At 57.1% G+C, this 11,700-nt stretch overlaps 1 protein-coding gene across 3 annotated transcripts in view; it reads right to left on the reverse strand.

Moving 5' to 3' along the window:
* The window catches only part of CRHR1 (corticotropin releasing hormone receptor 1), a 46,156-nt gene extending 34,706 nt beyond the window's left edge, over window positions 1-11,450 (reverse strand). For all 3 annotated transcript variants that reach the window (XM_045489320.1, XM_045489319.1, XM_045489321.1), the window contains exon 1: window positions 11,121-11,450. In XM_045489320.1, the coding sequence (XP_045345276.1) occupies window positions 11,121-11,153 (33 nt within the window). In that variant the 5' untranslated portion in view covers window positions 11,154-11,450. The remainder of the gene's footprint in view (window positions 1-11,120) is intronic.
* Between the last annotated feature and the right edge of the window lie 250 nt (window positions 11,451-11,700).

Raw genomic sequence — 11,700 nt, forward strand, 5'->3', positions numbered from 1 at the left:
CAAGGTTGTTTACCACAGTGAGCGGAGGGCCTGGGATAGGAGCCGTGTTCCATGCCGGGATTGGACCCCTGGCCAGGACAGCCTGTTTCCCTGAACGTCCTGCCTCCCTTCCTACTCCCCACCCCTCCCCCAGCATAGATCCTCCAGAAGAAGAGGTATAGGTTTCCTTTGCCTCTTGATCTCTGGCTCGGGGCCACAGCCTGGCTTCCCAAGAGCTGGCAGTGGCAGTCAGACGCTGTCAGGGGACTCAGGAAGTGTTAAGTTTGGTTCTCAGAGAGAAGTGGAACCTGGATGGGGCTCTGATCCGGCCCCTTGCTCCTGGAAGCCGTGAGTGGCTCCCAGACACTGGGAAACCACCCCTGAGGGCGTGGGAGAGGCAGCTGCTCCTCTGGGAGACAGAGCTGAGCTGCTGGGGACAGTGTGTGAAGTCACCGGCAACACAGGTGTCACTACCAGCTGTGTCCTCCTCGGCTCAGCCTGCTCTGCGACAAGAGTAAAGCAAGGAGGATTTCGGGGTCGGCAGAAAAGGGATATCCTTTGAGAAGCCGCGTCTTAAAAGGGATGTGAAGAGGGCCGGGAAGGCAGAGTGAAATCATCTGACGTGTGGAAATCAGGTCCTATTAGAAAACGGCTAAAGGTTTTGAGGCTGGGTTTTCTGGAGAAGCAGCTGCCTTCTAAGGCCGTGAGGGGCTGGTTTCAAGGGGCTCCTTGACCACCGAACCCCATCGAGCAGGGTCATTTACGGCAGCGATTAGGAATAACTATATACTCATCCATGGGATAGAAAACGGCCCCGTCTGTTTCTTTGCCTGTAAAAGGAGCGAATTAGATGAAATCCGAGGTTTCCAGACAGTCCTTGGCGTCTGGGAGGTAGAAAATTCTGTGTCTCAGGCTTCACCCCAGGAAGTCAGGTTCAGCAGATCTGAGGGGAAACTCAGGAGTCTATTATTTAATGCTCACCAAGTGATTCACCAGAAGTGAGGGTAACTGAACTAACCCAGTGGTTCTCAGCTGGGGGCAATTTTTGTCCCTCACGGAACATGTCTGTAGACGTTTTCGGTTGCCACAGCTGGAGGAGTGCTATTGGCGCTTAGTGGCTGGAGGCTGGGGAGGCTGCTCTCTACCCTCAAATGCAGGGGGGCAGCCCCCACGGCAAAGAATGGCCTGGCCCCAAATGTCAACAGTGCTGAGGTTTGGAAACCGGGGGCTGGAAGGTTTTGCAGCGTCTTCCCGGATCTGAAAACATGCACCTGCCAGCCCATCATGGAAGCTGGGAGCAGGGGAAAGCAGGTGGTGGTGGTGGTGGGGGGGTTGTGTGGGGAGGGGACCCTGGGAAGAATGGGAGAACAAGGGAGGCAGGTCTGTAAGACAAAAAGAGGCCTTGGTCTCACTCCATCCAGCAAATGCCCCATGGGGGACCTCGGACCAGTCATTTATGAAACTCCTGGCCTCAGGCTGGAGGCCGGGGTCCTTTGGGAATGGGGGTGCCTGTCCAGCTGGGCAGACAGGAGGTCCCTCACCTCCCTGCTCGTGCTGCCCAGTCGGTTCTCCAGGCCAGGGCATGCATGGGAGGTGCAAAGCCGAAGCAGGAAGTGCCTGCCCGCGGTGCAGCCAATGCAGGGAAGTGAGCCGCCCAGGGACGGCATCGTGTGGCCGCCTCTTCCCCCAAATAGGCAGGCCGGGCTGGCCCAGCCTGGGCTCTGGAGCAGCCTGTCCCCAGGGCCGGCATCTCGGAGGCGGGAGGCAGAGCCGGGCCCTGGAGCACTGGAGACTTCAGGCTCCCGTATCTTGGGCAACCCGGGGCCAAGGCCTAGAGCCAATGTGGGGCTGATTTCTGTGAGCGTTGGGGTGAGCCCGCCACAGAGGAAGGACCTCCCTTGTCTCCCCAGGGCACTGCGACCACTCAAGGTCATGAGTCTTCCCCTGACCTTAGTGACAAGGTGCAGCTTGATGAGTGAAAACCAGGAGGAGGAAGGGGCCCGCACAGAATTGCCAGGGGTAAGGGCTCTGAGGAAGCCGAAGGATTCCGCCCTCCTGGCCACGAGCTCTTGCTGCCTCGGGCCCCAGCCACTGCTGCCCCCGAAAGAGCCGCTCTGGCCCTGTCGCCGAGTCCTGACAGCAGGAGGCGCACAGGTGCGGAGCAAGGCCGGCCGGCCGCCAGGCTCCCATGAAAAGCGAACCAGGGATTCCAGGCCATAAATTCTGGCTCCAGGGGAGGCCTTGAGAACAGCGCTACTCAAACGGTGGTCCGCATGGGTGCCTAGCTGCAGACTGTCCCCGAGAGTAAGCGTTTGGGAACCCCGATGTGAATTGTCCTTGCTGTGACATCCCTGCGTGTCACCACAAGACTGATCTCCTTGAACAACAAACAGGGTTAGACCAGCTCTGATGTCCACCTCTCCAGGGCGGTCGGGTGGTGCAGGACGCACGGTCATCACTTGCAGGACGACCAGGTGCCAGTCCGCCACAGACTGGAAAAATCCACGTGGCCCTTCCCTGGAGCCTGTTTGAGAAGCCCTGCCTTAGCTGGAGGAGAGCTGATGGAGGACGGCTTATCCGGGAGGCCCCTGGAGGAGGCTCAGTGGTTGGGGCCAGCATCCAGGGCAGCAGAGGCTGGGGTGAGGGGCCTTCCCGGGAGAAGTGGGGGCTGGGGGGGGGTCTCACCCAGGGAGTCTGGTTGGGGACGGGCCCCTCAGCACGGAGGCGTTTCCTTTTATTTTCGCTCACGGTCCGGATGAGGACCAAGCCTGGCGAGGTTGCGTGACTTGCCCAGGAGGTGGCACCCGGTGGGCACCTACCGCCTCAGCGTTAGGGTCAGTGCTGCCTCTCGGGGCTGCTCGCTTCTCGGGGGTGTGCGTGTGCCCCGCGTTTCACAGCCTGGCTGCAGCCATCGTGGCACGGCTCTCGGGGCCCAGCAAACTGGAGGGAATGACACCAAAGATTGCCCCCCCCCCATAGGGAATGGAGGGGTTAGGATCTGGACTGAGAGACGGGATCCCCTGGAGGGAGCCAAGAACGGACCCACTACCTTCCTCCCGAATCCTCTGCCCACGTCTGTCTTGCCTGGCTGTTCCTGCCTCGTTACCAGCATGGCCAAAGGCAGGGTGGCAGTTAGACATGAGTATTCTGTGGGGGGAGGGGGCAGTGTGACCGAGGCAGAGGGACAGAGGATGGATGGATGTTGGGAGCGTCTGATTCTTTCACCTCTAGAGAGGGACAGGAGGACTCCATGGGGTCATGGGTGTGAGCCCTGGCACAGAGGCATCCGGCCAAGAGAAGTGGGGTGAAGTGGAGAGAAAGGGCAGGAAGAGGGGGGAGAGCAAGGGCGCAGGCCAAGCCTAGGACACAGGCCTCTGTCCAAGGGCCAGCCTCTCAGCCTCCCAGCCAGGCACGTGTGGCCCAGGGGGCGACCAGGGAGAGTGACCGTCCACTGCTGAACCCACAGCCCCCGGGTGCCCGGCTGCTCCTCTGGGAGTCAGTCCTCTGGCCCTGGCCTCGAGCTGGTGAGTGCCACGCACCTCACAGGTTTGACTGCGCTTAGAGAAGACAGGCCGGGGTGTGACCATCTGAGGGGGTAGCAGGTGGGGGCACGCTATTGCAAATGATGCAAAAGTGGCTCAAAATAGACAGACAGACAGACTGCGTGTGTAATCAGTTGGGACCACAAAGGCAGCAGGCTGTGTTCCTTCTGAACTTGGGGAGGAGAACTCAGCCCAGGGGCCGGGGAGCGGGGGGGGGGGGGGGGCAGCGGGAGGCTGGGGAGGGGGAGGGGAGCACTCCTGTCTGCGCACACTCATCCGCAGCCGCCACACAGCAAGCCTCAGCCTCAGAGCATCCCTGCTCCCCGGGAAGGCTAGCGATGGGGTGGGGTGGTAATTCTTGGAAGAAATGAAGAGGGGAAATGCTATCTCTGGCCTCCAAAGCAGGGGCACACATTCTTTTGGGTGCTACGGAGAAAGTACAAAGCCAGAACGGCCAAAAATGACACACAGGTCCTTTTTCGTGCTACCACCTCTTTCTCTCTCTTTCCCTCTCCTTCTTTCTTCCTGCCTCCTCTGTCCTCCAGGCCCTTCTGGTCCTGATCTCTCTCTCTCTCTCTCTCTCTCTCGTGCCAACTCGAGCCAGCACCTCTGGCTCAAGAGGTACTCACCTCTGCATCACCTTTAGTTTCTGTCTCTCTGTCTGCCTCTCCCTCGCTGTCTGTCCGCATGCCCACATCTTATGTAATAATACAATTGTCCATCCTGAGCAGGCCCATGGCCTGCTGGGTCTTTGCTTCTGTGAGTGGGATTGGGGGCCTCCCGTGCAGGAGGCCTGGACCCCGGAGGACTGTGCCTTAGCTTTCTCCTCGACCCTCTCCCTGAGTAGCCAAACCCCTTCTGGACCCAGCTGCCTCCTCCAGGCTGCATAGCCCAGCCCCGCATCCTTGGCCTCCTTTCCTCTCCCCACCCGGCTCTATCCTCACAGTGTCAGGGCTGGCACCTCTGGAAACCCCTGAGCCCTTCCCACACCCTGCCAAGGACGCTGGGGAAATACGGATCAAAGCGGAGAAAGTCCCTGCCGTAAATGAAATGTCGCAGCCATCTTTTGCCCTAGCCCATCACTCGCCTCCAGGTACCTGCCAAACACACTGGGCAGAACATTGTCCCAAAGGTCCCCTAAGTCTCCCACTGTGCCTCAGGATAGCCCCACCACCTCTGAACACTCCAAATTGTAGTCTGACAGCCTAGAACAAAGCTATGGAAGCAGCTGGACCAGTCTGGCCAGTTTCTGTCCTGGACTCTGACCTAGGCGCCCTGGCTCACCACCAGATTGGCTGGAGGTTGGGAACCGATGGAAAGGTAGAGGGGGGCTACCCCATGAAGCTCTCCTCTAAGCACCTCACGGGGGGGGGGGGGGGGGGGGGGGAGGGGGGAGCGGGGCGCAGCAGGGCCAAGGTGGGATCATGAAATCGCCTGTGTTTATAGGGCAGGTAGGGCACTCGCAGTATCTTCATTTGTCCCTGAAACAGCTTCACGGCTGCTGCACGGACAGTTGCCAAAGAACACGTCTGGCTTGAGCCTTTGAGTCGGCAGCTCTGTGGACACGGGAACTGTCTCCCAGAAACGCATCTCAATGTGGCCATTTCACAGAAAAGGAAGCTTACGTCCACGCTCCCCAAGCTTCCTCCCTCCGGTCCTCCCCACCTGTCTTCTCTCCATTTTGCCGAAGTAGGCACAACTTACTCTGAAAAGGTTAATAATCTGTGGCTTAATAGATTCCAGCTAGTTGTTTTCAAAATCATTGTTTGCATCAGTGAGTTAATCATTTGGTATTATCCTCCCTACATGCCTCTGCTTTTATTATCAAATTCCTTCACATATGTCAGATGTTCAGAGAGCCGATTTCAGGCACCTCTGTCCTTTGACCTTTGCCCTCAGCTGACAGCAGGTGACCCCCGTCCCTTCTCCCCGGGGGGGACTGCAAAAAGGACTCTGGGGCAGGGGGAAGATTCTCCACTGCCAAGCACTCCTTCCTCCACCTCCCATTTCCTCACCCCTCCTTTGATGGTCCTCTTTGGATTAATAAAATTTGGCAAGATTTATTAAGTGACTACTATCGTGAATATTTATTAAGCACTTACTATATGCTAGACGCTACATTTGCGCTGAATTTCACCCCTGACATCTCACGAAATCATGGTGATTAATCCCATAAAGTGGGTACTCTTTTCTCCCTTTTTACATATGAAGAAACTGGGGTTCAGAGAGGTGACCTTACTTGCCTGGAGCCCCGTCTGCTTCACGGGATGTTCCCACCTGTGAAAGAAGATGCTGGCTGCCACACTGGGGGGCAGGGAGGGAGGGCTGACCGAGAGCAAGCCTGAAGACAAGCACTGAAAAAGGACTGGGTGATGTTAGGTCCAAGGGACTCTGAGAATCTAAGCAGACAGGGGTCATTTGTAATTAACAAATTCATTCTTTGAATGTAAACCTGTAGCTAAAATGGAGACTCGGCCTTAGCTCCAAAATGGACTCACGCTTCCTTTTGTCGATGCCGTCGTTGGTTAGGGGAGAGTCAGAGCTGGGAGAGGTCACCCCACCCCGCTCTGCACAGAGGAGGACACAAGAAAGGCTCCAGGTCACCTGCTGCCAGCCAGCTCGCCTCCGGTCACAGCAAAGGGGCTAGAGTTTCACGAGCCAAGGCTCTACTCTCAACGGATCCTCTAAATCACTGGGGTGCTCTATTGGCTATTTGTTGCGAGCTGTCTCCCTTCCTCCGTTCCTTCGTTCCTTCCTTTTTAAAATAGTGTCCTGGGGCGCCTGGGTGGCGCAGTCGGTTAAGCGTCCGACTTCAGCCAGGTCACCATCTCGCGGTCCGTGAGTTCGAGCCCTGCGTCGGGCTCTGGGCTGATGGCTCGGAGCCTGGAGCCTGTTTCCGATTCTGTGTCTCCCTTTCTCTCTGCCCCTCCCCCGTTCATTCTCTGTCTCTCTCTGTCCCAAAAATAAATAAACGTTGAAAAAAAAAATAAAATAAAATAGTGTCCTTCAGGGGCAGTTCTACTCTTTTCTGCATCAGAGATGGCTTTTCTGCTAGGGTGGTCTTGATACGACATCTGCCCCTCGTGGGAACAGCAAGGCGTCCACGGTGATCGCGCAGTGGTAAACCGGAAGGAGCAACAAAAACGCCATCCATCCCGTCAACAAACATTTGTGAAATGCCTACTCTATGCGGCGGGTTGCGGGGCTCAGTGCTGTGGAAAGGGAAAGACGCAAAAATGCTACGTATTGAGCGACGCCCAAGAGCTCTTCCTCCAAGTTGCTTTTCCTGCATGATCCCATTTGATCTGAAATGCAAGCAATCCTTGCACCTGTTTCTGAAAACAAATTCTGTACCAGGTGCTACCCCAGGTGCTTTCCATGCAGGAACTTTCTCACCCTTACCTCAACCTTCTGAGTTAGGTATCGCCTCCATTTCAGAGCCGGGGATGGATACTCAAGTTTAGACAGGGTACTGAGCCCAAATACCAAGTACCAAGGTCCCATAGCTGGGGAGGAACAGAGCTGGGAACTGAATCTGCTGCACCCCACTTTTCCCATGTAAGGTCATGGCCCTAAGGAGTGTTTGGACATAGATCTTTCACAGAGACATGAAAGGTACCCGGGAATCGAGTGCAATACCCCTGTTTATAAACAGGGAAAGCACGGCTCAGAGAGGGACGGTGACCTACCTTAAGTCACACAGCTGATTAGAGGCACAACTGAGACCGAAGTCAGATTTGCCAAATCCCAGGCTGATGATCTTTCCACCCTGTAACTGCTGAATGACCAGCCCCTGTGCCTAACGCCTTCCTTCCGGCCACGCCATGGTCAGGGCTCGGGTCTACGGGTTCAGCACGCGTCATGGGCACTGGGGATGCTGCCAAAGGGTCCCTTGGACCCTCCAAACTCCTTCTGTGCAGCTGAACCCCGCTGACTGCTGACGCTGTCCAAGGAGCAAATGTCAGAGAGGGTGAGAAACGGATTTTCCACTTGGGCTGATCCTCACAGCCTCTGCTTTTCCACGGGTCTGTATCCTCCTTGGGAACTGGACAGACCCCTCCCTAGAGATTCGTATCGAATCCAAATGTCCTAGCCTGGCTTTTAGCCCCACTCTCCTCCTTTGCACCTCGTTTGTGGCCAGCCCAATTGTCCCCACCCAGCAAGGCAGCCTGTGGCCCCGCCCTGGGCTCACTTTTTTGCCCTTCTGCCAATGCCTCCCTCAAAAACTGGCTCCAGATTATCTGTCAAAGAAAGAATTTGGAAATGATCCAAATGTGCGCCAGTATAGGGATCCAAGGTATATCCACTCACAAGCAGTAGGCAGATGTTGACAAGCTCCCTCTGGAGGCTCCAGAATACGATGGGCCAGACTTGGGCTGTGACACAATAAGTGACGGGGCGTGCCCGAAGGCCACAGCGGTGCCCAAACCTGCACTTGAGAAAGGGCCTACAGGGATTATCTCAAAAATGATAGCAGTAGCTGTGTTAGGAGGGTGAGGGGGTAATAATTGTCCCTTCTGGTTTCCAGACTTTGTCTTGCGTTGTGAGATTGCTCTTAAGACAAGAACAGTAGCAATAAAACCAGCAGCCTTTTCAGAACTCACTCTCTTTGAGGCCCCTGGGTGGCTCGGTGAGTAGAGCCTCTGACTTCGGCTCAGGTCATGATCTTGCGGTTTATGGGCTCGAGCCCTGCATCGGGCTCCGTGATGTCAGCACAGAACCCTCTTCGGATCCTCTGTCCTCCTCTCACTGCCCCTTCTCCTTCCTCTCTCTCCCAAAAGTAAATAAACATTAAAACATAAGAAGAACTCACCCTCACGTTCCCGGAGCCCACCTCTTGGAGCCACACTTGGGTCTCCCTGCAAGGAGCTGCAGCTGGTGGGTGGGTAACCCAGAGGTGCTCGATCCCCCTCTCCCCTGGGGGCAGAGACAATATTTCACCTGTCCCCTCCTTTGCATCCACACACATTCACCTGCACACACTCTCCCCACACACTCTCCCCCCAGTTCTCTGTAGCCAGGGCAGTGCTCAGCCCACAATAAGGGTCCCAGAGTGGTCCTTTCCCAACACTGGCTGACTTGTTGGGGACCAAACTGGATTCTGGATGAATTCCCCTAAATTCAAACTGACAGAACTAGGGGCACCTAACTGGCTCAGTCGGTAGAGCATGCGACTCTTTTTTTTTTTTTTTTTAATGTTTATTTATTTTTGAGACAGAGACAGAGCATGAGTGGGGGAGGGGCAGAGACAGAGGGAGACACAGAATCCCAAGTAGGCTCCAGGCTCCAGGCTCTGAGCTGTCAGCACAGAGCCCGACGCGGGGCTCGAACTCACGAACCGTGAGATCATGACCTGAGCTGAAGTCGGACACTCAACTGACTGAGCCACCCAGGCCCCCAGAGCATGCGACTCTTAATCTCAAGATCGTGCGTTCTAGCCCCATGTTGGGCATGGAGCCTGCTTAAAAAAATAGCAACAATAAAAATAAAATAATTAGACTGACAGAATTATCTGGGTTCTCATCTGGCAGAGGTCTAGGATGAGATTTAAGTGGCTTAGAACATTTGCTGATAAAAGCTAACAAAACAAACCCTTAGAACAACAGTGCCTAGGTTTGAGTTTTTGTTCCACCGCTCACTGGCTGTGTGACCTTGAACAAGCTACTTAGCCTCTCTGTGCCTCAGTAACAATCCCTACTTCCCAGGGCTGTTAAGCAGACTAAGTAACTAAATATTTGCAAAGCAGGTAGAACAATGTCCGGCAAGTTGTACGTGCTACATAAATAGAAGGAACAAGTAATTATATGACTGAAATGAGCATTAGCTGGCCATTGATTCACTCCCTCTCCCTCATTCGGTATTTACTGAACACCTACTGCGTTCATTAGGCCAGACATAAAGGGCATACACATCTCACCATCTAGTAAGAAAAACACACACATAACAACAGAAAAAAAAAAAATAGTTCTTTTAGGAAAACGTGACAATTCTAAGCAGAGAATTACACAGGATTCTAAGAAAGGCCGGAGAAAGAACATTCGGCTATTACCACGTAAACTTAAAAAACAAAACAACACAAAAACTACACAAAAAACCCCAAACCTACAGTTCAGTTCTCTGAATCCATTTAAAAGATCCAATTCAGTTGAATGATTTGTGAATTCAGAGCAAGGTTGGGTGCACGCTAGCCTTTCGGAAAATATTCCCATTCAATGCCATCTATTCATCCTCTCTGGGTGGTTTTCTTCCTACCTTCCTCCCCCAGTCTTGATCACCCAGGTCCTCAGTTAATGGGTGGAGGAGGGGACATGGGTTCAAGCAGCCCGACCCTCAGCAGTTTTTAAAAACAACTTATAAATATTTGGGAGGGGAGGGAGAGGATGGAGAAGAAGCTTCGGTAACTGGTAACGTCTCTGCCCTGGCCGCTGTTACATTTAAAGAATTTTGCTGAACTGGAGGGAACCACTTGGGAGCTGGTATACCTAGAGTTGGTTTAATTACTGCTAGAAAACTGAAATTCAGTCAACCCGCACCCCTCCCCCAAATCCATTCAATTCTTTTCAACGTAATCGCTTTTAAATGCTCTGAACCCAGTCAAGCTGGTGTTGTCTGCATTTGTAGCCCAGGCCGTCCACACGGACCCTGCGGAGTCGGGATCCTCCGGCGAGAGCTGGGCTCCCCGGCAGCGGTGCCGAGGCCCACCCACCTCTCCCTCCGGCGGCTGCTTACGCGCCTACACCCGGCGAGCCGAACCGCTTTGGGAAGCCCTGGGCACTGAAGTGGCGGCTGTCACTACCCGCGGGCCGGCCTGACGACACCCCCAGCCTTTCCCCGGCCTACGCCGCCCTCGGGCGGCCCCGTCGCCCCCGAACTTGAGCCGGCAAACGCCGGTCATGCGATCGGACGACTTTTCTAAACTCCGGGCGCCGAAATCGCATCGCCAGGGCCGGAGCGGGAGAAGCAGGAGCCGCCAGCCGCACGACGCAGGGACCCCGAGTGCAAAGGCTCGGGGAGCGAGCGCGGTGCTCCCGCCGGCCCGCCGCCGCGCAGCAACTGTAACCGCAGCCGGATGCACCGTCTCCTCCCCGGAGACTGCGATATTGATCAAAGGCCGGGAGACACGGGGGACATTTATCTCCCCGGACTCGCAGCTTAACGAGCAGGGGAAGGGGCAGGAAGGAGCTCCCAAGAACCAGGGCGGGGGCGTGCGGAGGGTGGGGGGGCTGCTGAGAGCGTGCTGGGGTCCGCGAGGAACCCATCTCCGGAGCCTCCCGACCCGGGGTCGGGGTCTGCATGGGAGGGTGGGAGATGGAACCAAGTTTCACTCCCAGAGCCTAAAGCGATTCTCCGCACAGAGCTGGTTGCCCGGGTGGGCGGACCCCCTCCTCCGCCAACAGCCCCGCAGCTTCGCCACAATGATGTCTTTTCACTTGAGTCCTCCCCGCCCCCGCCACGCCGGCTCCAGAGGTCCAGCGAGAGGGACCTGTGTGTGCACAGCCCTCCCCGGTGACCCCCATCACACCCACAGCCCACCCGCGCCCCGCGCCGGTCCGGGGGCTGGGGACGCCCGCTCTCCAGGGCTGACCCGCTCGCTCTTACCTTGACGAGCCGGAGCTGCGGGCGCCGTCCCATCCTCGGGCTCGCTCGGTCACCGTCCCGGACGCCTGGGTCCCTGGGACATCCCAGAGGGGCCGGCCGGCGGTTGAGGGCTGGGGCGGCGCGGGCTGGGCGGCCGGGTTCCCGTGTCGCTGCCCGGCGCCGAGGTGCCCGGCTCCGCGCTCCCCGGCCCCGCAGCCCAGCCCGGCCCCGCGGGCTCCCGCTCTCCCCGGCCCGGGCTGGTCCGGCCGCCGCTTCCCGACTCAGCCGGACCCGCAGCCGCCCGGCGTCCCCGCCGCCTCCCCTTCAGTCCGCGCAGCTCCCCGCCTCGGCTCCCCGCCCCCTCGCCTAGTGTCCCCTCCCCTCTCTCTCCCCCGCCTCTCCCCTCCCCTTCGGTCCCTCCTCCGCGCCTCGCCCCTCGGCGCGCTTCCCCTTCGCCTCCTCCGCGCCCTCCCCTCCCCTCCCCTCCCCTCCCCTCCCCTCCCCTCCTGGACCTGCTCCCCGCGCCCTCGCCGCGCTGACCCCCTTTCCCTGAGCCCAGGTTTGCGGCAGTCGGCGGGACGCGCTGGCAGCGGTGGCGGCC

Source organism: Leopardus geoffroyi, chromosome E1 (assembly GCF_018350155.1).
Source record: "Leopardus geoffroyi isolate Oge1 chromosome E1, O.geoffroyi_Oge1_pat1.0, whole genome shotgun sequence".
Classification (NCBI taxonomy): Eukaryota; Metazoa; Chordata; class Mammalia; order Carnivora; family Felidae; genus Leopardus; species Leopardus geoffroyi.